This window comes from Oreochromis aureus, linkage group 22 (assembly GCF_013358895.1).
Source record: "Oreochromis aureus strain Israel breed Guangdong linkage group 22, ZZ_aureus, whole genome shotgun sequence".
In the NCBI taxonomy this organism is placed as follows: Eukaryota; Metazoa; Chordata; class Actinopteri; order Cichliformes; family Cichlidae; genus Oreochromis; species Oreochromis aureus.
The window spans coordinates 2,690,906-2,717,667 of record NC_052962.1 but is presented as its reverse complement, the minus strand read 5'-3'; the positions used below and the strand labels follow the sequence as shown (position 1 = coordinate 2,717,667).

Here is a 26,762-nt window from a genome sequence, read left to right as displayed (position 1 = left end):
ACTAATTCATATTGATCATTTATTACAATTCTGAAAACTTTTTACCAGCTTTTCTAATATGGACCTCACATTCTTGTTAACACTCCATGGCACAAATACTGTTCCCTTTAGGCTCTGTGAATGTGTGTGTGTATCAATATTTCTCCCATTTTAAAATATTACTCCTCCATAATTGTATTTCCGTTAAATCAAAGTACTTGTACTACATCTTAGTACTTCTGCTCAATCATAGCATTCCTGCTAAATCATAGTATTTTTGCCAAATCATTGTTTTTGTGCCAAATCATAACCTTTCTGTTATGTTATAGTATTACTACTAAGTGTAGGAATTTCTGTCATGTTATAGTATATGTGCTGATTACAGTATTTCTGCCAAATATAGTATTTCTGATTAATTATAGTTTTTCTACCAAATCATAGTACAGTATTTCTACTTTTTATAGGATTTGTACTTAATATAGTATTTCTGCTTAATTATAGTATTCCTGCCATTTTATAGTATTTGTGCTAAATCATAGTATTTCTACTAAATGCAGTATTTCTGGGTAATCATAGTATTTCTATATATTTCTGCCAGCTCCCCAGGGAGTTAATCCTCTGTGAGGAGTGTAATATTCAAATTTACATATCAGGGCATGTACGACTTCCCAACCAGCCAATCATATCTGAGGCCTGACACATTCAAATTTCCATATTGGAGCATTCATGGCTTCTAAGACAACCAATCATATCTGAGGCCTGACACATTCAAATTTGCATATTGGGGCCCTCATGGCTTCCCAGCCAGCCAATCATATCTCAGGCCTGACACATTCAAATTTGTATATTGGGGCCCTCAAGGCTTCTTAGATAACCAATCATCTATGTCATATATCTATAATATTTCATATTTTTATTTTAAATGGTCAACATTTCAAGATTCTCCCATGTCTTCTGAACAAAAGGGTCTAAGAATGACCGTTTTAGCCCCTACGGTTAGGAATTTATGGCTGTTTGTTTGAGGGGAGTCCTCACTATGAGAAATACACTACAAAAATCCTGTCTCTCTCTGTGCTGTAAAAGCCTGCACTTGGTGCACCAGTTTTGGCGGGAAAAAGCACACAGCCTCTCTGATTGGTGGATTCAAATTGAGAAGCTCACAGCTGTTTGACTGACCTAGAAACATGCTGTTAACAGCGCCTGTTCACTTGCTGCTGCTGTTGTTGTTGTGTGTGCGCGCGTGTGTGCGTGTGTGCGTGACAGAGAGAGAGAGAGAGAGAGAGAGAGAGAGAGAGAGAGAGAGAGAGAGAAAGCCTTTTTATGGGATGATCTCATTGTAAGATTCAAATTCAATATATTTAGACTGGTTGACTCAATTGGATCTTCTGTGTGTGTCTCTCTGTGCATGTGTGTTTCGATATGTCTCCATATTTGTGATTGTGTGGCTGTTATATTTTTTTTTTTTGCCGATTTTTTTCATTTAACAATTATATTTGAGGGACCCTTAGCATGTTCAGGATTTTTTCAGCTGTCCATTTTGCTTTTCCAATTTTTCTATTTAAGTTATTACTATTGTGCTAAATCATACTATTTCTGCTATTTTATAAGATTTGTGCTAAATATAGTATTTCTGCCAAATATAGTATTTCAGTCAAATTACAGCATTGCTGCTATGTTGTACTGTTTCTCTAAATCTTAGTATTTCTGTAATGTTTAAGAATGTTTGGCTAAATATATTCTTTCTGTTATCTTATACTATTTGTCCTAAATTCTTGTATTTTTGAGAAGTTATCGTGTTTCTGGTAAGTTATAATATTTCTGCTAAGTTCTGCTATGCTATTGTATTTCTGCCAACTATTACGTTTCCTCTAAGATATTACAGTTCTGCTAAGTTACTACATTTTAGCAAAGTTCCTTTGCTTCTGCAAAGTTTTTACAATTTCTGCAACTTTTCAGCTTTTTCAGCTAGTTTTAGCAGACAGCTTCAGCTTTAAAGCATCCACACAGCATTTTCGCAGGAAATGCAAATTTTTCTAGTTGTGTGGATGCCCTAATAGGGCTTCCACACTATTGAGTTCCTGTTTCTCTTTATTATGTGTGCCTATGCCAAGAGGCACACATATTACTATTCGTCGGATTTATTATTCTTATTATTATTATTATTATTATTATTCTCCATCTTCCGCCTAAATTTCGGCGCGTAACTCAACCCGCAGTTTTCAGAGAAGCTTCATATATGTTACCTCATTTTGTGCGGCTGGATCTGGAATGGTGTGCTATGACTTTTGGTGTTTATGACTATTATAGTTTTTTAAATATTAATATTTTAGTGAAAATTTTCCCGCGCTCCTCTGCCAAACAGTTTTGACAATAGGGTTACATATGTTAGATCATTTTGTGCGGCTGGAGCTGGACTAGTATGGTGTGACTTTTGGTGTTTATAACTTTTATAGTTTTTGAAATATTTAGATTTTAGTGCAAATTTGGGCCAATTTCTAGGCTCCTGAGACAGATTCTACTTTTGGCCCCATAGAAACAGACTTCATTTGTGGTGTGTTGGCTCTCTCTAGTGGTATACCGGGAGTAGTACAGCCTAAAAGTTGTATGCTCGGTGGAAACTCCATATCCCACAATTCATAGCACGCCTCTACCACTGAAACAATGGCGGACACCACTTCGTTTTATATGTCTTTTATTAGTGTTTCTAGGTCACAAAATAAACTTTTAAGATATTTTCAGGCGAGAATGTAGGTGTGTAAACTTCAAATATCTGCTCGTTTTCTCAAGACATCGCATATTAGCGACAGTTCTCTTCCGTGTTGCTAATAGCCGGCTAGCTAGCTAGCGCCGTTAGCACCGCTAGCGTATGACGACACTACGCAATGACGACACTCAACGGCGCGCGTCTCTTCGCCCCTCCTCCGCTTTGACATTGACCGTCGACGTGATTTTGTAAGACAACGTGGCTATCGTTTCACCGGTAACGCGTTTTCCCCCCTCCTCCGCTTTGGACTTGAACTTACAGTGATTTTCTGAAGTGTTTACTAAGACACACCGTAAGCTTTTACAAGGTAAGTGTATCTCTCTGTCTCTGGTTTGAAATTTAGCTTTGAAAGTGATTTTTTTATGTGTTTCTTTATCGATTTCTTTGTTTCGGCACGTTCGGCACGATGCTAAAGCCAGTTAGCGGATAGTCAGCTAAGGGCAAGCGTTTATGTCCCTCCTCCGCTTTTGAAATTGACCTTTAAAAGTGCTTTTCTGTGTCTTGACGCTGATATCTACAAAATGACTGTGGTTTTATTCCAGTGGTATCGTTTGTAATTGAAACTTTTAAGATGCGACTCTCAAAATAGCTTCATTGTAGTCGGGTTTCACACCACTCTTTGTCTCGTGGTATTTTGTTGCTGGCTAGTTAGCGGATATTAAGCGTCTCCCGGTTTGAAATTGATTTTGAAAGTGATTTACTATGACAAGGTAAGCGTATCTCTGTCTCTGGTTTGAAATTTAGCTTTGAAAGTGATATTTTTTATGTGTTTCTTTATCGATTTCTTTGTTTCGGCACGTTCAGCACGATGCTAAAGCCAGTTAGCGGATAGTCAGCTAAGGGCAAGCGTTTATGTCCCTCCTCCGCTTTTGAAATTGACCTTTAAAAGTGCTTTTCTGTGTCTTGACGCTGATATCTACAAAATGACTGTGATTTTATTCCAGTGGTATCGTTTGTAATTGAAACTTTTAAGATGCGACTCTCAAAATAGCTTCATTGTAGTCTGGTTTCACACCACTCTTTGTCTCGTGGTATTTTGTTGCTGGCTAGTTAGCGGATATTAAGCGTCTCCCAGTTTGAAATTTATCGATTTCTTTGTTTCGGCACGTTCGGCATGATGCTAAAGCCAGTTAGCGGATAGTCAGCTAAGGGCAAGCGTTTCAGTCCCTCCTCCGCTTTTGAAATTGACCTTGAAAAGTGCTTTTCTGTGTCTTGACGCTGATATCTACAAAATGACTGCGATTTTATTCCAGTGGTACCGTTTGTAATTAAACCTTTTAAGATACGACTCTCAAAAAACAGCTTCGTTGCAGTCGCGTTTCACACATCTCTTTGTCTCGTGGTGTTTTGTTGCTGGCTAGTTAGACGATATTAAGCGTCTCCCAGTTTGAAATTGATTTTGAAAGTGATTTACTTTTAAAGGTATTTTTTGTGTCTTGACGCTGATATCTACAAAATGACTGTGATTTTATTCCAGTGGTATCGTTTGTAATTGAAACTTTTAAGATGCGACTCTCAAAAAATAGCTTCATTGTAGTCGGGTTTCACACCACTCTTTGTCTCGTGGTATTTTGTTGCTGGCTAGTTAGCGGATATTAAGCGTCTCCCGGTTTGAAATTGATTTTAAAAGTGATTTACTATGACAAGGTAAGCGTATCTCTGTCTCTGGTTTGAAATTTAGCTTTGAAAGTGATTTTTTTTATGTGTTTCTTTATCGATTTCTTTGTTTCGGCACGATGCTAAAGCCAGTTAGCGGATAGTCAGCTAAAGCAAGCGTTTCCGTCCCTCCTCCGCTTTTGAAATTGACCTTTAAAAGTGCTTTTCTGTGTCTTGACGCTGATATCTACAAAATGACTGCGATTTTATTCCAGTGGTATCGTTTGTAATTGAACCTTTTAAGATACGACTCTCAAAAAATAGCTTCGTTGCAGTCGCGTTTCACACATCTCTTTGTCTCGTGGTGTTTTGTTGCTGGCTAGTTAGAGGATATTAAGCGTCTCCCAGTTTGAAATTGATTTTGAAAGTGATTTACTTTTAAAGGTATTTTTTGTGTCTTGACGCTGATATCTACAAAATGACTGCGATTTTATTCCAGTGGTATCGTTTGTAATTGAACCTTTTAAGATACGACTCTCAAAAAATAGCTTCGTTGCAGTCGCGTTTCACACATCTCTTTGTCTCGTGGTGTTTTGTTGCTGGCTAGTTAGAGGATATTAAGCGTCTCCCAGTTTGAAATTGATTTTGAAAGTGATTTACTTTTAAAGGTATTTTTTGTGTCTTGACGCTGATATCTACAAAATGACTGCGATTTTATTCCAGTGGTATCGTTTGTAATTGAAACTTTTAAGATGCGACTCTCACCGCGTACGAAACAATAGCTGCGTTGTAGTCGCGTTTCACACCTCTCTTTGTCTGTCTTTATAAGGCGTTAACTACAGCAGCCTTTAATACCTGAACTCTTGATTCAGCCAAGGTAAGTGCCCCCCCTTATATTTTCTATGTATGTGTTCAGCTGATATTTAGAAACAAATAGGTGTGTTTAGCGCTGGATGTCATTTTATTCCAGAGCTGTTGTTTGTAATTAAAACTTTTAAGATTAGGTGGTACAGTGTTTTTACTCCCTTCCAAACAGTAAAGTTCCTCTTTGTCTCTCAGTAGGAAATTTAAACCAGACAGTACAAGGCTACATTTCAGTGTTACAAGCCAATCAGTTTGCTAATTGTTCTGTGAGATTTGTTTGCAAAGTTTAAGGTGTTAAGTAGGACTGTGAACATCTGGGTCTGCTTGCTGCTGGCATTCTGCCAGAGCCCCAGCAACAAGACCGCCTCCCAGCAACGAGACTGCCTGTCAGCCTTGCAAGGTACCCAATTTTCCAATTACTCTATAACAAAACTGTTGTGGGCAACAAGACTGTCTCCTAAGTTTGCAAGCCAATCACTTTGCCAAATGTTCTTGTAAGATTTGTTTGAAAAGTTTGAGGTGTTAAGTAGGACTGTGAACATCTGGGTTTGCTTGCTGCTGGCATTCGACCAGCGTCTCAGCAACAACACTGCCTCCCAGCTTTGCAAGGTAATTACTTTCCCAATTACTGTACACCAAAACGAAGTAACTGTCGTGGTCAACAAATCTGCCTCCCAACTTTCAAGGTAATCACTTTCTCAATTACAATATACAAACTGTTATGGAACAGAGATTTTTTTGTTCTTGTAGTCATCTTATCTGTCAATGTATCAGAGGGTTAAAATAACAAATTGCTTGAAATGCCAATAATTAATATTCTGTTTTTATGTTGACATTCTACCAGATGCCGAGAAAAAATAAAAGATCCCAGGCACAAAAGAAGCGCTGGAAACCACTTGACCTGGTCGATCCTGCTGTCCCAATGCTCACTGGCCACAACCAAGATGAGGCAGTCAGTAGTTTTCCATCTGACCAGGTAATGAGGATATGGTAGTGATCACAGACAGTTGAACAGTTTTCAAAACACGTTTGAGACAGTTAAGAACACTTACCCATGCAGTTCAGGATTTTTTGTTTTAATGTCACACAACTAGCATAACAGTGCATGGTATACAGAACATTTAAATGAAATGAATGTGTCAGGTCACTTAATGTTTTCTATACCCTTTTTCCTGGGTTAGCAGACAGCACCAGCCGGGTTATCTTTGGAAACACAGGATAGACCCACCTCCTTATGTTCCCCAGGTACCAAGGTAAATATCAAAAAATATTCCTCTATTAAGAAATTACAAGGTATGCCCACCCATACGGCTGCTCGATTATGGCAAAAATGATAATTACAATTATTTTCACTGAAATCTAGATCTCCATTATTTGACAATATTTATTTAACAATAACAATGTATTGAATAATGGCTTTAAAACATGTATGTTTAGTGAACTTTACAGTGTTGCTCCGTGGTGCAGTTGACCATTTCTATCTTGTAATGTTATCCAACTGCCATAACTGTTCATGCCATGCATTGCATTTTAAACTGAAATTAAAGTGTCAGGTCACTTAATGTCTTAACATTATATACTGTTTTTCCTGGGTTAGCAGACAGCACCAGCCAGCTTGTCCTTGGAAACTGAGAATAGACCCACCTCCTCATATCCTCCAGGCAGCAAGGTAAATTTAAAACAGTATTCCTCCATTAAGGATTTATAGTGGACAGTTACATTACCATTAAATGTTAAAGACATATGATTACATGTTAGCGTTATGCAAACAGTAAGAATTTTGTTGTATCGCTTCTGTTAGTTTTCTTTAAAGTTTCTACAGTTACACCCACTTTCAGATTTCTTAGTAGTTATGCAAAGAGCTGGAATTTTTTTTCTTTATTGCTTTCTAAGTTTAGTAACCGCTACTGTTTCATGTTTTCTTTAAAGTATCCAGTGTTACACTCTATTTCAAATCTGTTAGTAGGTAGGTTTTCTAATTTTGATTAACTGTATTCAGATTTCAGACAATCGTCCACCAGCAAAACGAGTCTGGACAACTGATGATTTCCACATGGCATCAAATTCTCCACCTAAAAAGGTATGCCCACAAATGTCTGTAACCAATTGGTATACATGTTATGTTTGCTGTATAATCACCGGGGTTGATATTTAGTCTTTCACCTTAAGTATGCTTGCTAACTCGTACTAAATATACTAAAATGTTAGACTAAACATGTACATTTGTCAATTTCTTTTGGAAAGTAATTGACTCCTTTGAAAATATAAGGAGCAGAAAGTACAGATATGACCTTTATAAAAGGTCATTAAAAAACAGCACTCAAGCAAATTACAGATATCTAAAATATTCGTCGTTTTTACTTCCCACCTCTGCTCTCTCACTCTCTCACTGTTCCTGTCACACTCTTTCTGTCTGGCTTATCTGATGCTGCGTATCTTTAGATTATGCTGTAATATGTTTGAGGAGTGATATAATTTGGCTTAATTTGCCTGAACATTGCTTCATTGTTTTACCATAGTTAAAAATGTTTTTACTTTAAAGAAAGTCTTTATTTATACAACCCTTGTCACTTAAAAAAATGTCTTACATCATTGTACCAAGAGTTGCATATGTTTTTGCTCAACCTTGAAATGCTTATCATTAAGTACTAAATAATAACATGTCACCTTTACCATTCCTTGATCAGCCTTTCCACAACATAAATGAACAACTACTGACAGAGGAGCTACAGAGAAACGCAGTTCAGAACTTCTGGTGTGTCAGTGCAACTCATTGTCAAAGTGATGAAAGGTACACAGAATTCTCTCGAAATCATCAGTGCACATGTAATGCCCTCACATTCCTGGCCTGCCTTAATGAGGAACACCAGTTCAACACAGCCCGACTTGATAAGGTGCTTGAACAGGGAGATGCACTCTACTGTTGGATTAAAACAAATCTTCAGCAGGAGGGCGTTATACACAAGATCATCTGACCATGGAGGACCTGCCCAAAGAAGTTCATGCTGACATAAATGTCTACAGTGTGAAAATGGACAACATAGGGTATGGATACCTGAAAGCAGCAGACAAAACTTACCAAAGAAAAGAGTGGTGGTTGCCTCTTGCTAGTCGCCTTGTATGTCTGTCAACAGATGTGAACTATGCTTTGCTCATGGTTTCGCCTCAGTGCATTGCAGTTTTCCGTGACAAATCTGGGAGGTATGGATTATTTGATTCACATTCAAGAAGTGCAGCAGGTTTACCCCAGCCAAATGGAACAGCAGTCATGCTCACGTTCACTCATGTGAATGACCTGATCAACCACTTGCATAACCTTTTTCAAAATCAAGGCAGGTATGCAAGATATGAGTTTGTGCCTGTTTCTTTCAAAAGAGTCAGCACTCTGGCGAACAGCCTGCACAGTCAACTCAGGCAACAGGAGCAACAGCTACATCATCACCACAAAATGATGAACCACAAATCACAAATTCCACTGTGCAAGTGCCTCAACCAGAATCAGCCCAAACCTACATGACAATGTTAGAAAATACTTCAAACTCATCACAAGACAAAATGGCTTCATGTGAACATCACCTTGAAACATCTGTCGATCCAACAAGCAACATCAGGAAAGAACAAGAAAGTATTGAACTTAATAATGAAAGAGAAACGGCAAGGAATGTGTGCAAATTAAATAAGCGACGGCGTCGGAAAGCTAATCGTCAAGCTCCCAAAAATCAGAGGCAGAGTGAAGTGGCAAAGAAGACCAACAAAAAAGGAACGAAAAGGAGCGATATGCGACTTGTCACGAATTTCGAATGAAAAAATTACAGACTTTGAAAACCCAATATGCTGTAAACTGTGATTACCACAAACAAAAACTCTTATCAAACAAAAATTATTATGCAAATCCTCAAATTCACGGAGTAATAAAAGCCCACAAAGTGAAGAAGTACCAAAGTGATCCTCATTTTCAACAAAAGAAGAGAGACTACATTATCAGAAGATATTCTACGGATCCCCGACTTCAAACCAGGCAGAAAAACTATGTGGTTCAGAAGTACAACACGGATGCCAGCTTTAAAACCAAACAAAAACAATATCTGGTCCAAAAGGTACAACACGGATACTGACTTTCAAAGCAGACAGAAGCAATATCTGGTCCAAAGGTACAAAACGGATGCTGACTTTCAAAGCAGACAGAAGCAATATCTGGTCCAAAGGTACAAAACGGATGCTGACTTTCAAAGCAGACAGAAGCAATATCTGGTCCAAAGGTACAAAACGGATGCTGACTTTCAAAGCAGACAGAAGCAATATCTGGTCCAAAGGTACAAAACGGATGCTGACTTTCAAAGCAGACAGAAGCAATATCTGGTCCAAAGGTACAAAACGGATGCTGACTTTCAAAGCAGACAGAAAAATACATGAGGCAGAAATACAGAGGGAGGATGTCAGAGAAAGGAAGAGGGCATACATAAGAACAATATATGCATCGGATCCAAACTACAGGCACAAACAAAAAAATCAATTCATGCCAGGTACCACAATGACTCACAATTCAGACTGCACCATATACAGCGCTGTGCCCAGTACCAGAGACACAAAATGGCTACCACTGCATCTTTCGCCATTTATAAAAAGTTGTGTGCACAGAGAATAAAGAAGAAATACAGCCGACTAGTAACACAATTCCAGCAGGGTCCACAGTCTGAAGCACAGCCCCAGCTTGTAGTGAATAGTGTGATGCAAGCAGCCACATTAGCTTTCCGTGAAACAATTCAGTTAGGACCCACCCATGTCTGTACGGTGTGCCACAGAACTCTGTTTCCTAATCAAGTTAAACACTGCAAAAGATCAAAGTATGTTAAAAATAGTCACATTGTTGACACTTGCTTGACAGGAAAATTTGTCCATGTTTGTGATAGTGAATGTGCAGCTAATTGTACCATTCCAAAACAAAGAATGCAAGAGTGGATTTGCTACAACTGTGACAGCCACCTACAACGAGGAAAGATCTCTTCCATCGCAGTGGCAAACAATTTAGAACTAGCGCCCATTCCAATTGAACTGAGTCAATTAAATGTACTAGAACGACAACTGATTGCAAAAATTCTCCCGTTTGCCAAAATCATTGCATTACCAAAAGGACAGCAAAGAGCTGTACATGGGGCTGTTGTTTGTGTACCGTCGGATGTGGAAACCACAGTAAACTGTCTTCCCAGACCTAGCAATGAAGCCCAGCTCCTGCAGGTACAACTGAAAAGACACATCAGATTCAAAGGATACCAACACTTCTACACTGTGAACATGAAGAATGTGTTAGCAGGATTATCAAAGCTAAAAGAGATGCATTCAGAATACAAAGATGTATCTATTGATGATGACGCTACTTTTGCTGATCCCACAAATAATCAGATAATCGAGACGGAACATGACATTGCTGATGCAGATATTCAAGATGCACTGCCCAGAAACTTCGACAACCAAATTGTACCAGAAAGAAGAACCACTGAGGATACAACAGCTGGAATACTTGAGCCATGTCATGATGTAAACGAACTATTGGAGCCTGAACAGTCAAATGGAGAGCCCTTACAAGATACGGAGAAAGAAAAGGAAGAACTTCGCCCTGGTCTTGTTCTAGACACCTGTATGCAACCACCAGATATAGCACAGGACATTTTATCATATGGTGAAGGAATATTTAGCATTGCACCCGCCCAAGGAAATAGACCTGTTGGCTTCTTCTCTGTTCCTAAACTTGAAGCCATGGCCTTTCCTGTGCAGTTCCCAACTGGACAGAACACATTAGATGAAGCCAGACAAGTCAAACTGTCCCCAAGCATGTATTTTAATACACGGCTGTTCTCTGCAGATACACGGTTTGCAACTGACCAAAGCTACCTATTCTTTGCACAGTTTGTAACAGAAACACACATGGCTACAAACAGCATGTCCATCCAATTCTGCAGCAAAGGTAAGGCAATCACCAAGGATGGACGTAGAATTTGTAACAGAATGCTTCAAAATAAAGACGAAGTGGAGAGACTGATAAATAACAAAGATGCAACACGCTTCATGAAACCTCTGAGAGGTACTCCAGCCTATTGGGAGAAGGCACTGAAAGATCTGCATGCTATGGTCAGACAGTTAGGAAAGCCGACTTTTTTCCTGACATTTTCAGCTGCTGAAATGAGATGGCCTGAGGTTGTTGAGGTCATAAAAACTCAACAAGGTGAACAAGTGGATTTTTCACAACTTGACTGGAACACAAAGTGTGAAATTCTCCGAAGCAACCCTGTGACTGTGATGCGATTGTTTGAAAAAAGAGTCGATGCACTAATGACAACACTGATCCTGTCCCCAGCACAGCCCATCGGTGAAGTAGAAGATTACTTTTATCGAGTGGAGTTTCAGGCCAGAGGTAGCCCTCATATCCATTTACTGGTTTGGGTCAAAGATGCACCTAAATTTGGAAGCGACCTTGAAGACCACGTGTACAAATTTATTGACAAGTACATAACATGTAAGATGCCTGACCAAAATGCCGATCCTGAACTTCACAAAATTGTGTCTGAGGTTCAAGTCCACAGCAGAAATCACTCCAGATCTTGTAAAAAAGGTAATGTGTCATGTAGGTTTGGGTTCCCCAAACTACCCGTAGACCACACAATGATCACTTTCCCAAGCCCAGATGATGACGACGATCACAATGATAAGCAGCATAGCACAAGTAAGGAGAAAGACACAAATGAAAAACAAAGCAAAAAAAACAGACGAATGGCTCTCGCAAAAAAAAAAAAGAGGCCAAAGAAAAACTCCAGCCATTGAGAGATTTGCTCTGTGACCCAAATTCCTCGTTTGAAGACTTGTCTGAGCTGCTTCACAAATGCAAATTAACTTATGAACAATACTTGGATTGTGCCTTCAATTTAAGCAATGGCCATGTCATCCTCTTAAAGCGTGAACCTAATGACTGCTGGGTGAATGCATACAATGCAGATCTGCTGAGGGCCTGGAATGCCAACATGGACATCCAATATGTCATTGATGACTACAGCTGCCTGATGTACATAATGTCTTATGTCTCTAAACCTGAATTTGAGATGACACAATTTCTTAATGGAGTCATCCAGGAGGTAAAAACGTCCAATGTCAATGAAAGAGATGAAATGAAACAGATAATGCAGGCATATGCTAAACACAGAGAAGTCAGTGCCCAGGAATCCGTGGCAAGGACGTGCAGCCTGCCACTAAAAAAGTGTTCACGCGGTGTGGTGTTCATACAGACTGATGATGATGCCCTGAAAATGAGTCTCCCGATGAGCAGGTTGCAAAGCATGGCACCAGATGATGAAAATGTGTGGATGTCTGGATTGCCAGAAAAATATGCAAACAGACCCAGAACACCTGAGTTTGAAAGAATGTGTTTGGCTGAATTTGCTTCAGAGTACAGGATTCTCTACAGCCGTCAAACAGAGTCAAAAATGCCATCCCTCTTTTGAATAACATGGGTTATATTCAAAAGAGAACAAGAGGGAAACCTGCAATAATCAGATATCCTCGCTTCTCAGAAAAGAAACAACCAGAAAAGTTTTATAGCAGACTACTAAAACTTTATTTTCCACATCGATCAAATGATGACCTTAAAACCACAGAACACCCCACATCCGAACAGTTCTACAAAAGTGGACGAAAACATGGTTTTGCAGTACGGCCAATTGTTACCTTTAACAAAAAGCGTTATGAAAGCCATGGCAAAACAATGGAAAGGGCACTGGAACAGATTGAACAACAAGGCCCACTTATCAATGCATGGAACACCTTTGCACCTGAGGTTGAAGTAGATCGTTTAGAGTGTGTGGCCCGGCGACAATCCAGACATGACACTGACGAAAATGAAATGGACATTGTTCCAGACTACCAAGTCAGTGGTAGCAGCAGTGGAGCCATGCCAGCAATCATAGCACCAAAGCTGAGCCCAGACTTTGTCAGAAAAATGTACCAAAGTCTGAATGAAACCCAAGCATCCATATTCTACGCGGTGCGTGGTGGTGTTTCAAACTTGTGTGGGGTCACTGTCCTGAGCAGTTCTTTATTTTGTCTCTGGAGGAGCTGGCTGTGGAAAATCACATGTTATCAAGTGCATATATGAGGAGGCAACAAAGATTTTGCACCAACTCCCCAGATTCCGTGACCAAGCAGACATGTCCTACCCTGCAGTACTGCTGACTGCATTTACTGGCACTGCAGCTTTTAACATATCTGGGAAAACACTGCACTCTCTGCTAAAGCTGCCAAAATCTTTAAAACCGCCGTATCAGGGACTGGGCAATGCACTGGATGAAGTGAGAGCTTCACTTTCAAATGCAGAGATTCTGGTCATTGATGAGATATCTATGGTTTCTAAAGACCTTTTGCCTACATCCACTGGAGACTTCAGCAGATCAAAGGAAACAAGAAGCCTTTTGGTGGGATGTCTATCCTTGCAGTAGGAGACTTTTACCAGCTGCCACCCCTTGGAAAAGCCAAACCACTCTGTGTGTACGAGGACAATGTCTTTGATCTCTGGAAAGACTATTTCCACATGGTCAACCTGACAGAAATCATGCGACAGAAAGATGATCATTCTTTTGCTGAAGTTCTGAACAGGATAAGAGTGAAGCAAAAACAGATTCTCTTGAAGCCAATGATAAAGCCTTGCTCACACAGGCTATCCATGACATAAAAGACTGTCCATCTAATGTATTACACATTTATGCTACAAACAAAGAGGTCGACAAACACAATTCAGCAACTGTAACTGCTCTTCATTCTGATATCATAAATATTCAGGCGAAGACTACAGAAAAGACCCACGGACGGGTGAGATGGTCCTCCTGGCAGATATGATGAAAGGCAACAAAAGAGATTTACCTGATAACATACAAGCTGCACCTGGAGTGCGTGTTATGATTATTAGAAATTTGGATGTTGAAGATGGGCTTGTTAATGGGACATTTGGAACAATCACGAACATTGTGACAACCACACAGGATGGACCAAAAACTGTGAATCTCATTGGACTTACGCTGGACAATCAAAATTCTGGGCAAAAATTTCGCAAAAAAATACAAGGATCCTCAGACAACCTCGTATATATTGAGAAATGTGAAGAATCTACAAGTAAAAAAGGAGTTCTTCGCAGGCAATTTCCAATGAAGTTGGCCTTTGCATGTACAGCTCACAAAGTACAAGGCATGACAATGGAGTCAGCAGTAGTATGTTTGAAGCGTGTTTTTGAGCCTGGAATGGCCTATGTCGCACTCAGCCGCACAACCTCACTTAAAGGACTGTACATCACAGACTTTGATGAAAGGAAAATCTATGCTGATCCTGCCATCACAGATGCACTCAAAAATATGAGACATGCATCATTTGAGAATGCAAGACCACTGTTGCAATTCTTAAAATCAGTTGTTCCCACAGTCCCCACATTGACAATTATCCATCACAATGCACAAGGTCTCCCAACTCACATGGAGGACATGAGATGCCACCATGAACTCAGCCTTGCTGATGTTTTATGCATAACAGAAACTCACTTGTCTGGATCATCAGTTTCTCCCCGCTTCCAGCTGGAACAGTACAACATGGCCACACGCAACAGACACGTCTCTTACACAAACCATACAGACATGGCAAAGGTAAATGGCGGTGGAGTTGCAATGTACTACAAAACAGTTCTTATAGCAGAGTCTCGAAAATACCTGCAAAATGTGACTGACCTTGAATTTGTTGTTATCAAGGTTGAATCGCCAGTCACAGCTTTGATAGCAACTGTATACAGGCCACCAAATTACAGCCACGTGAGGTTTTTACCACAAATGCAATGTCTTTTGGACTCATTGGAAATGATGAATTGCCAACCAATTATTGTTTGTGGAGATTTCAATGAGGACCTTATGAGCAGAGGAAAAAAACCCATCCAAGAACTGTTTCAGTCAAGAGGATATGCACAACTTATTACTGCTGCAACTACCGAAAAACACATTGATTGATCACCTTTACATATCACAGCCATACGCCTGCCTCCAATCAGGTGTTCTGAATACATATCACAGTTATCACAACCCCATTTATTGTGTAATTCACTAACACAAAATGACTGCAAGGTTGTGAGGGATATGGACTTGCCAAGTGATCTTAGTGTCTTTGCAACTGAGCACACTCTACCACCAACAAGGACAGCTCACCAGTGGGAGCTGATACATAAGACTGCTCTCATCCATTGAAGAGCTGACCAGAAACGTGAACAGAGAGACTGCAACTGCACTTGATGGGATCCCTGCCATAACAGGTAATTGTATTTTTGTTTCTTACTTTATATTGTAACATTTGATATTGATATTGTTTGAAACAAACTATAATCTCATCCATTAATTAAGTCATCCATTCATTCATAACTCCTCAGATGTGTTCTGTCCAGTGAAGGCAGTGGAGAAGCCCTACACTGATCTTGAAACTGTGCCACGCTAGTAGAGACCGGCTACAAGGATGGGCAGGTATAGTGAAATTAAAATGCACCTTTTGGTTCAACAGGTTTATATATACAGTCAAGTGATCAAAAGACACCAGTATTAAACCCATTTAAACCAACTACATGCTTGGATTGGAACTGTATACAGGCCACCAAATTACAGCCACGTGTGGTTTTTACCTCACATAGCAACTTACCCCATCCAAAGACACCAGTATTAAGCAAATTTCTTTTTTTTTTACTACCTTTTTAATATAGTTTTGGGTCATTTAGTTCTAAAGTTAGATTTGTTTTCCCAATTATTTTTTAGAACTTCATTACTTGCCAGTTTGCTAACTGAAGAGCTGCGCTTTGTGATGTCTCTTGTTTTATTGTTTTAAATTGTGTTTTCCTTTTATCTGTTTCTAGCTGTTTTCGCAAAGTCAGCCAACCACTTGCTTCCAAATGACCCTTATCCAGAAGTATCCGTGAGTGCCTCATCAACAGAAACTAAAGTGGAGACCTACCTCTCAGAGAAAAACGCACACATAAGAAAAGCCGACCCACTTCAGTACTGGGAAGAACATCCTAATCTGTTTCCCTCTATGGCTGCTGTTGCGATCCCAGTGTGCCCCCTGTAGCTCTGTGGACAGTTTTGGATTTGTTTACATCTCACCCAACCGCTCACGGCAGATGGCTGCACCTCTCTAAGCCTGGTTCTGCCGGAGGTTTCTTCCTGTTAAAGGGAGTTTTTCTGAACACACTCTACCACCAACAAGGACAGCTCACCAGTGGGAACTGATAGATAAGACTGCTGATGTGCTCTCATCCATTGAAGAGCTGACCAGAAACGTGAACAGAAAGACTGCACCTGATGGGATCCCTGCCATAACGGGTCATTTGTATTTTTTTGTTTCTTACTTTATATTCTAACATTTATTGATCTTCTTTGAAACAAACTATAATGTCATCCATCCATTCATAACTCCTCAGATGTGTTCTGTCCAGTGAAGGCAGTGGAGAAGCCCTACACTGATCTTGAAACTGTGCCACGCTAGTAGAGACCAGCTACAAGGATGGGCAGGTATAGTGAAATTAAAATGCACCTTTTGTTCAACAGGTTTATATATACAGTCAAGTGATCAAAAGACACCAGTATTAAACCCATTTAAACCAACTACATGCTTGGATTGGAACTGTATACAGGCCATCAAATTACAGCCACGTGTGGTTTTTACCTCGCATGGCGACTTACCTCATCAGAAGACACCAGTATTAAGCCAATTTCTTTTTTTACTTCATTTTTAATTTAGTTTTGGGTCATTTAGTTCTAAAGTTAGATTTGTTTTCCCAATTATTTTTAGAACTTCATTACTTGCCAGTTTGCTAACTGAAGAGCTGCGCTTTGTGATGTCTCTTGTTTTATTGTTTTAAATTGTGTTTTCCTTTTATCTGTTTCTAGCTGTTTTCGCAAAGTCAGCCAACCACTTGCTTCCAAATGACCCTTATCCAGAAGTATCCGTGAGTGCCTCATCAACAAAACTAAAGTGGAGACCTACCTCTCAGAGAAAAACGCACACATAAGAAAAGCCGACCCACTTCAGTACTGGGAAGAACATCCTAATCTGTTTCCCTCTATGGCTGCTGTTGCAATCCCAGTGTGCCCCTGTAGCTCTGTGGACAGTTTTGGATTTGTTTACATCTCACCCCAACCGGTCATGCGGCAGATGGCCGCCTCCCTGAGCCTGGTTCTGCGGGAGGTTTCTTCCTGTCAAAGGGAGTTTTTCCTTCCCACTGTCGCCAAAGTGCTTGCTCATAGGGGTCATATGATTGTTGGGTTTATCTATATACATTAATTCTTTGCTAATGCTTTTCATTTATACTTTTGCCTTACTCTTCAGTTCATAATATAAAGTTACTTGAATGTTTTCCTTTTCCTTTTTTATTTTATATTGCTTTGCTATTTACCACAATCTAAATATCATGTTTAAATGTCATACATTATTGTAAATGGTATTTGTACAAAATATTATTTGAATAACATGATACATTTTAGTCCCACAAGGGGAAATTTCATAATTTGCATGTGGAATTTCCCCTTTCACATTAAAATACCTTTGAAATACAAATTGAATACCGCTTAATGGACATTTATTTCTACCACTTTAAACGACTCAAAACTGTAAAATCTAAATTGTAACTTCTCTTGAACACCTGACACTAAAGCATAATTTATTTTCTTTTATATCTATTAACTTATTTTGTAATCATGTAACTGGAGCATCTTTCTCTCATCTCTGTATGCCGCATATAACAGATCACAATACAGCTTACTTTGCTTTAAGTTGAAAATCAGCTGTATTCCATTTCCCTACTTCTTGTGTTATAAAAAGCAAACTATGCTCATGTTGCATCTTGCGCCCTCTAGTGTTATAAATGGCAACCGGCACTAATTGAACCACATTAAAGGCAAACTACACTCATTGGCAGTAGCATAGGCACACTTAAAATTTCTTCTGAAATTTTCCCTTTCTAGTTCTTTATTCCACTATATTCCAGTTGCTTCCGTACACTTTTTGGCACTTATCTACTCCCTCAGTTTTCAGCCGATTTTCTCCGTTCAAACTCTAAACTGTTCTGCTCTTTCTGCTAATGCCGGCTATGACTTTTGGTGTTTATTACTGTTATACTTTTTAAAATATTACACTTTTTTCCTTTAATTTGTCCCATTGAAATGAATGGAAAACTTCCACAATTCTGCTAAAACTTGCTTGTCTTTGAAACTTAACTACTTTGTCATACTTTCACCTAGAAACTCCATTCAAACTTTAAAATGTTCTCAGATTATTGGGCTATTCCTGTCTGATTCAGCTTTTTCAGATCTTCTACCGTTTTAATCTTATCTCTCTTTAAGTTTTCAGTTGCAAAATTGTGATTTTTCAGAAAATACATGCGTTGCTATGGTTGCTATGCAATTAAGTCAGAGTGAGTGCTGGTCCGTTCTGAATTTTCTCTTCATGTCTAAACAACTTCTTGCTACTCGCTCAATTTCCACTCAACCCCACAAATTATACATCAAAACGTAGGTATTTGTGCTGGCTTTCAGAAAACGTCACTATCACTGTTGTGGAAGTTACAGATTTTTATCAAATCGCCTCAGACCAACACAAGATCTGAAAACGCTCCATTGACTTTCAATGGAGAGTGTGTTCAAAATCAGCGCTGGATTTCTCTAATGAGAGGCATTTTCAAATCGTCTTATCTCTTTAACAAAGCAAAGTTAGGACATGAGGCTTGTGCCAATATATCTTCAGACACTGCTGACACTCACAGTGGAAGCAGTTTTACAATTATCTTACCGTTGAGCAATGAATTACGTTTGTTTGAGGGTGGAAATCGGTCCTCCTCTCAGTTTTCAAACTCCGAAAATGAAGCCGTTTCTTCTCTCGTCATATCTCCGCGACGGAGTTACAAAGAGCAATGAAAATCGCAGTGAAAGTACACCAAAGTCCGCTGATTCACCCAGTACAAGATTTATGCTGCTAGCCCTCCTAGTTTTTGAGTTACACGATGTTTTGTAACTCCAAAACGGCGTTTTCGCCTCTCACCGCGATCTATTTTCTGACTGCCCAAGTATCTGTCTTTCAGACCGCCGCCCCCTTTCCAGGTGGCGCAATCAGTAATGACACGGCTCTGCAGCTCAAAGGTCGTGAGTTCAATCCCACCTTGTTCAACATTTTTTTTTCACTACAAATTGATACACTATCACAGACCTGTAATTTATATTGCTAATTTATTACAATTCTGCAAAGTTTTATGATTTTAGCAGCTTTTCTAATATGGACCTCAGATTCTTGTCAACACCACATGGCAGAAATACATACAAGTAAACAGCCTGATGAAGCAGACAGAAGCAGTACCTCTGATTGGTGAATTTGAGCAGAACCAGGTTGTTCTGCCTCTTTTCAGCAGAAATTCTGCTCATTCACCTCTTTTCAGCGCAATGTTCTGCTTCTTTCCCTGTTTTCTGCAGAAATTCTGCTGATTTACCTCTTTTCTGCAAAATTTTCAGCCCTTTTACCTCTTATGAGCACAATTCTTAGCAGCTTCTGCTCATTTCACCATAATTGTCAGTCTCTCCATCTACTTCCTTGGGAGAGTTAGTTTGGCACAGTGAGATGAGTAGCTGCCTTGAGCCCAGGACGGCCAGGTTCGAATCCTCCTCAGGGTGGCACTTTTTTTTCACCGCCATGCAACTTTTCATCTTTTTCAGCTTTTCAGCAGACAGCCTCAGTGTTAAGGCATCCATACAGCATTTTCGCAGGAAATGCAAATTGTGTGGATGCAGAGATTCCCAGTGTATTACAAGTCATATATCTTCAATAATTTATATTCTATCTCTGAATTAAGAAGACCTGCAGATTCCCCCATCTCTTCTGAACAAAACGGTGTCAGAATGAGCATTCTAGCCCCTACGGTTAGGAAAATTATGGCCATTTGTTCGAGGGGAATCCTGAATGTCAGAAATACACTGCAGAAAACTTATACCTCTCTCTGTGTCTGTGTGTGTAAGGGCTGATTACAGCAGGTGCAGCTAATTTAACTGACCTAGATATACCAAGCCCAGACTCTTAACAGTTCCTGTTCACTTTGCGCTCTGTGTATGTGTGTGTGAGTATCAATATTTCTCCCATGTTAAAGTATTACTCCTCCATAATAGTATTTCTGCTAAATCACAGTACTTCTGCTACATCTTAGTACTTCTGCTCAACCATAGTATTTCTGCTAAATCATAGTATATTTTAAAAATCATGGTATTTGTGCCAAATCATGGTTTTGGGGCCAAATCAGAATATTTCTGATATGTTATAGTATATATGCTGAATATAGTATATCTGCCAAATCATAGTATTTATCCCAAATCATAGTATTTATGCCAAATTACAGTATTTCTGCCAAAAGGCAGAAATAGTACCTTTAGCAGAAATTTCTGCCAAAAATAGTATTTATGTTAAAACATAGTATTTCTGCTAAATCATAGTATTTGTACTGAAACATAGTATTTCTGCCCAATCATAGTATTTGTACCCAATCATAGTATTTCTGCCATATCATAGTATTTGTGCCAAATTATGGGATTTTGCCAAAACATGGTACTTGTGCCAAATTATAGTATTTGTGCCCAATTAATATTTCTGTTATGTTATAGTATTACTACTAAGTCGTAGAATTTCTGTTATGTTATAGTATATTTGCTGAATACAGTATATCTGCCAAATCATAGTATTTATCCCAAATCATAGTATTTATGCAAAATTACAGTATTTCTGCTAAAAGCAGAAATAGTACCTTTAGCAGAAATTTCTGTCAAAAGATATTATTTATGTTAAAACATAGTATTTCTGCTAAATCATAGTATTTCTGCCAAATCATAGTATTTGTACTTATTCATAGTACTTGTGCCAAATCATAGTATTTGTACCCAATCATAGTATTTCTGCAATATGATCGTATTTGTGCCAAATCATGGTATCTTTTGCCAAATCATGGTATTTGTGCCAAATCATGTTATTTGTGCCCAGTTAAAATTTCTGTTATATTATAGTGTTACTACTAAGTCGTAGAATTTCTGTTATGTTATAGTATATCTGCTGATTAAAGTATATGTGCCAAATAATAGTATTTATAGCAAATAATAGTATTACTGCCCAAACATAGTATTTCTTGTAGTATTTGTAGTAGTAGTTGTTGTAGTATTTGTGCAAAAACATAGAATTTCTACAAAATCATAGTATATCTGTTATGTTATAGTATTACTACTAAAGCATAGTATTCCTACCAAATCATAGTATTACTGCAATTCCATAGTATTTGAGCGAAATCGTAGTATTTGTGCAAAAACATACTATGTATGCAAAATCACATTATATCTGCTATGTTATAGTATTACTACTAAGGCATAGTATTTCTACCAAATCATAGTATTCCTTCAAAATCATAGTATCACTGCAATTTCATAGTATTTGACCGAAATTGTATTATTTGTACTAAATCATGGTACTTGTACCAAATCATAGTATTTTTGGAAATCATATTATTTGAACCAAAACATTGTATTTGTACGAAGTCATAGTATTTCTTCTAAATCATAGTATTTCACCCAAATCTCAGTAGTTGTGCTAAAACCCAGTATTATTGCCAAATCGTAGTATTTGTACTGAAACATAGTATTTGTGCCAGTAAGAGTATTTGTACTAAATCATAGTATTTGTGCCAAATCATAGTATTTCTGCCATATTGTGCTAGTTGTGCAAAAACATATACTATGATTTTGCAGACAGTCTATCTGTTATGTTATAGTATTACTACTAGGTCACAGTATTTCTGCCAATTCGTAGTATTTGTACTAAATCATACTACTCGTGCCAAATCATAGTATTCAATTCAAAATATAGTATTTGTACCAAAGCATTGTATTTGTCACAAGTACAGTATTTCTGCCAAATCATAGAATTACTGCAATTTCATAGTATTTTGAGGAATCCCTTTTGTTATAGTATTACTTCTAAGTCATAGTATTTCTGCTTTGTCATAGTATTTGTACTGAAACATAGTATTTCTGCCAAATCATAGTATTACTGCTATTTCATAGTATTTGAGTGAAATTACAGTGTTTCTGCAAAAACATTGTATTTCTGCAAAATCATAGTATTTCTCTCATCTTAAAGTACTCAATTATAGTATTTGTGCCAAAGTTTAGTATTTCTGCCAAATGATATCATCTCTGCTAAATCATAGTGTCTGCCAAATCATAGTATTTGTGCCAAATTATGGGATTTTGCCAAAACATGGTACTTGTGCCAAATTATAGTATTTGTGCCCAATTAATATTTCTGTTATGTTATAGTATTACTACTAAGTCATAGAATTTCTGTTATGTTCTGCCAAATCATAGTATTACGGCTATTTCAGAGTATTTGAGTGAAATTACAGTGTTTCTGCAAAAACATTTTATTTCTGCTAAATCATAGTATTTCTGTTATCTTAAAGTACTTGCACTCAATTATAGTATTTGTGCCAAAGTTTAGTATTTCTGCCAAATCATATTATCTCTGCTAAATCATCGTGTTCTGCCAAATCATAATATTTGTGCCTAAGCACAGCATTTGTACCAAAACATAGTATTTCTGCCAAATCATAGTATTTGTCCTAAAGCATAGTATTTCAACAAAATCACAGTATTTCTGCTATGTTATAGTATTTGTGCTTGTAGAAAAACCTGTGTTAGTGTGAGCTACATTACCCAGCAGCCTCTGAGCAGTGAGGGAATTTATGGGACTTCTGAGCTAGATGGTCTTCCTTCGTTCCTGTGCTAACGATTGGGGAGAGAGCTGCTGGGAAGGGGAGCAAATAGCCCATCCTGTATTTGTTGGGGATGGTGTGTGTCACATAAACGTGAGTTAATGTTCCATGCTTAAGATGTTTACCCTGCTACTTGTGTGTATTGGTTTTAGTTACCTTTAGCGTATGTGCTAGTTAGCGATAGCTATGGCAGCACAGTTATTTGATTGTTTTGGGCTTGTTCCTGCTTTGTTTGTTCCCCTGCAAATTTATGTGAATTTGTACACTGTAATATCGCTGTATTATGTAGTGGCTAAGTAGGAGGCTGACTGTTACTAAGTGCATCAGTGTACATAGGTCATCTGTTGTGTTGGAGTGCCCTCTTGTGGCGCCTTTTGGGTAGTGCCTTAGTAAACACTGCAAAGAAGTGGTATCAGACTGGTTTGTAGTGGAGGAATTTGTTGCCAGTTTCTTTCATCTTTAATCCGTATTCATGTTGTAATGTAGTAACTTTTGTGGCACAAATACCACAATATGGCAGAAATACCATGTTTTGGCACAAATACTTTGATTTGGTATACTTTAGCTTCTTCACCCCTTTTCAGCAAAATTTTCATTTTTTTTCACCCTTTTCAGCACAAATTCCAGCTTTTTGGCGGTTTTCAGAAAAAAAAACCCTCTTTTCAGCAGAAACTCTGCTGATTCACCTCTTTTCAGCGCAAGGTTCTGCTTCTTTGCCTCTTTTTCTGCAGAAATTCTGCTGATTCACCTCTTTTCTGCAAAATTTTCATCCTTTTTGCCTCTTATCAGCACAGTTCTCAGCAGCTTCTGATAATTTCAGCAGAATTGTCAGTCTATCTACCTCTTTTTGTGAGAATGAGTTTGGCTCAGTGAGATGAGTAGCTGCCATCATCATTAGAAGACATAGCATAAATTTTCACTGCTATGCAGATGACACGCAGCTCTATCTATCCATGAAGCCAGGTAACACACACCAATTAGTTAAACTGCAGGAATGTCTTAAAGACATAAAGACCTGGATGGCCGCTAACTTTCTGCTTCTTAATTCAGATAAAACTGAGGTTATTGTACTCGGCCCTGAAAATCTTAGAAATATGGTATCTAAGCAGATTCTTACTCTGGATGGCATTACCTTGGCCTCCAGTAACACTGTGAGAAACCTTGAGTCATTTTTGACCAGGACATGTCCTTCAACGCACATATTAAACAAATATGTAAGACTGCTTTCTTCCATTTGCGCAACATCTCTAAAATTAGAAATATCCTGTCTCAGAGTGATGATGAAAAACTAGTTCATGCATTTATTACTTCCAGGCTGGACTACTGTAATTCACTATTATCAGGATGTCCTAAAACTCGCTGAAAAGCCTTCAGCTAATCCAAAATGCTGCAGCAAGAGTCCTGACAGGGACTAGAAAGAGAGACATATTTCTCCTGTTTTGGCTTCCTTCATTGGCTTCCTGTTAAATCCAGAATTGAATTCAAAATCCTGCTCCTCACATACAAGGTCTTAAATAATCAGGCCCCATCTTATCTTAATGACCTTGTAGTACCATATCACCCTATTAGAGCACTTCGCTCTTGCACTGCAGGCCTACTTGTTGTTCCTAGAGTATTTAAAAGTAGAATGGGAGGCAGAGCCTTCAGTTTTCAGGCCCCTCTTCTGTGGAACCAACTTCCAGTTTGGATTCGGGAGACAGACACTATCTCTACTTTCAAGATTAGGCTTAAAACTTTCCTTTTTGCTAAAGCATATAGTTAGGGCTGGACCAGGTGACCCTGAATCCTCCCTTAGTTATGCTGCAATAGACGTAGGCTGCCGGGGATTCCCATGATGCATTGAGTTTTTCCCTTCCAGTCACCTTTCTCACTCACTATGTGCTAATAGACCTCTCTGCATCGAATCATATCTGTTATTAATCTCTGTCTCTCTTCCACAGCATGTCTTTCATCCTGTTTTCCTTCTTTCACCCCAACCGGTCGCAGCAGATGGCCGCCTCCCTGAGCCTGGTTCTGCCGGAGGTTTCTTCCTGTTAAAGGGAGTTTTCCTTCCCACTGTCGCCAAAGTGCTTGCTCATAGGGGTCATATGATTGTTGGGTTTTTCTCTGTATTTATTATTGTGCTATCTACTGTACAATATAAAGCACCTTGAGGCGACTTTTGTTTGTGATTTGGCGCTATATAAATAAAATTGAATTGAATTGAACTTGAGACCAGGAGGTTCGAGGGGAATCCTGAATGTGAATGTAAGAAATACACTGCAGAAAACTTATACCTCTCTCTGTGTCTGTGTGTGTAAGGGCTGATTACAGCAGGTGCAGCTAATTTAACTGACCTAGATATACCAAGCCCAGACTCTTAACAGCCACTGTTCCCTTTAGGCTCTGTGTATGTGTATGTTTGTGTGTCTGTATCAATATTTCTCCCATGTTAAAGTATTACTCCTCCATAATAGTATTTCTGTTAAATCAAAGTACTTCTACTACATCTTAGTATTTCTGCTAAATCATAGTATTTTGGCCAAATCATGGTATTTGTGCCAAAGCATAGTATTTCCACAAAATAACAGTATTTCTGCTATGTTATATTATTACTGCTCATAGTATTTCTGCCAAATCTTGGTATTTGTTCCAAAGCATAGTATTTCTGCCAAATCACAATATAACTGCAAAATAAAGGGTTTTTTTTTTTAGACAAATCATAGTGTTTGTGCTAAATCCTAGTAATTCTGCTCAATCATAGAATTTCTGCTATGCTGAAGTGCTTTTTGCTAGATTACAGAATTTCTGCTAAGTCAAAGTATTTCATGTAAGTCATAGTATTTATACCAAGTCCCAGTGTTTCTGCCAAATCATAAATCATAAATAATGTGTCGTGTTGGGGGAACAGCTAGTTCTCTCCCATCATGCCTTGGGACATGTGCTGCATTTGACATGTTCTTGTTTCATTGTTTATGGTTACGTTACTTTTAACTGTTGTCTTGAATGTTGTGTTTATACTATGGTACAAAGTCACTGACAGTTATTGTTTTATAGGAAGAATGCAGTACCATAAGTGAGTTCTGTTATGCTGTTATTGACCCTTGAAGCACATTGTGACACAAGCAAGTATGTTCAATAAAAAACTCCCCCTGCCAGCTTGGGGTGGAAATACAGGCTCAATCTGTCCCTGTGAGCTTCTTTGCAAGATTCATCTGCATGCCACAATAATTTTTTTAAAGTGAAGTCAAGACGTGAGGCTTGTGCCAATTCATCTTCAGACACTGCTGACACTCATGGTTGGAGCAGTTTTTACTGTCATCTTACTGTTGAGCCATAAATTACGTTTGTTTTCAAACTCTTGAGCCATAAATTACGTTTGTTTTCAAACTCTTAAAATGAAGCCGTTTCTTCTCTCATCATATCTCCGCGACGGAGGTACAAAGAGCTATCGCAGTCAAAGTTCATGAAATTCTCCTGATTCACCCAGTAAAGGAATTGTGCTTCTATCCCACCTAGTTTTTGAGTTACACGACGTTTTGTAACTCCAGAAAACGGAGCTTTATGCCTCTCACCGCGATCTAATTCTGACTGCTCATCTCCCTGTTTTCCAGGCACTGGCTCTCTTTGCCGGTGGCGCATTTGGTAATGACACGGGTCTGCAGCCCAAAGGTCGTGGGTTCAATTCCACCTTGGTCCACATGGTTTTTTTTTCACTACAAATTTATACACTAT

General features: G+C 38.7%; 2 protein-coding genes and 1 long non-coding RNA gene across 4 annotated transcripts in view; 2 read left to right on the top strand and 1 right to left on the bottom strand.

Moving 5' to 3' along the window:
• Positions 1-26,762, bottom strand: part of LOC116335010 (thrombospondin type-1 domain-containing protein 7A-like) — a 255,565-nt gene that overhangs the window by 44,094 nt on the left and 184,709 nt on the right. The gene's annotated exons all lie outside the window — the stretch shown is intronic.
• Positions 2,744-8,147, top strand: LOC120435437. Of its 2 annotated transcripts, none has more exons than XR_005609729.1 (5): positions 2,744-3,050; positions 5,169-6,179; positions 6,388-6,456; positions 7,203-7,283; positions 7,891-8,147. It is a non-coding gene; the product is annotated as an uncharacterized LOC120435437 (long non-coding RNA). The 2 variants fall into 2 exon arrangements; XR_005609728.1 differs by having other exon boundaries at positions 6,385-6,456.
• Positions 14,023-16,133, top strand: LOC120435436. The gene is made up of 3 exons (XM_039605074.1): positions 14,023-15,527; positions 15,642-15,732; positions 16,116-16,133. The coding sequence occupies exon 1, from the start codon at positions 14,059-14,061 to the stop codon at positions 15,226-15,228; it is 1,170 nt and encodes a 389-aa protein (XP_039461008.1). The 5' UTR covers positions 14,023-14,058; the 3' UTR covers positions 15,229-15,527; positions 15,642-15,732; positions 16,116-16,133.

Coding starts and splice junctions, on each gene's coding strand:
- LOC120435436 (XM_039605074.1), top strand. CDS start 14,059: ATGGTCCTCCTGGCAGATATGATGAAAGGCAACAAAAGAGATTTACCT.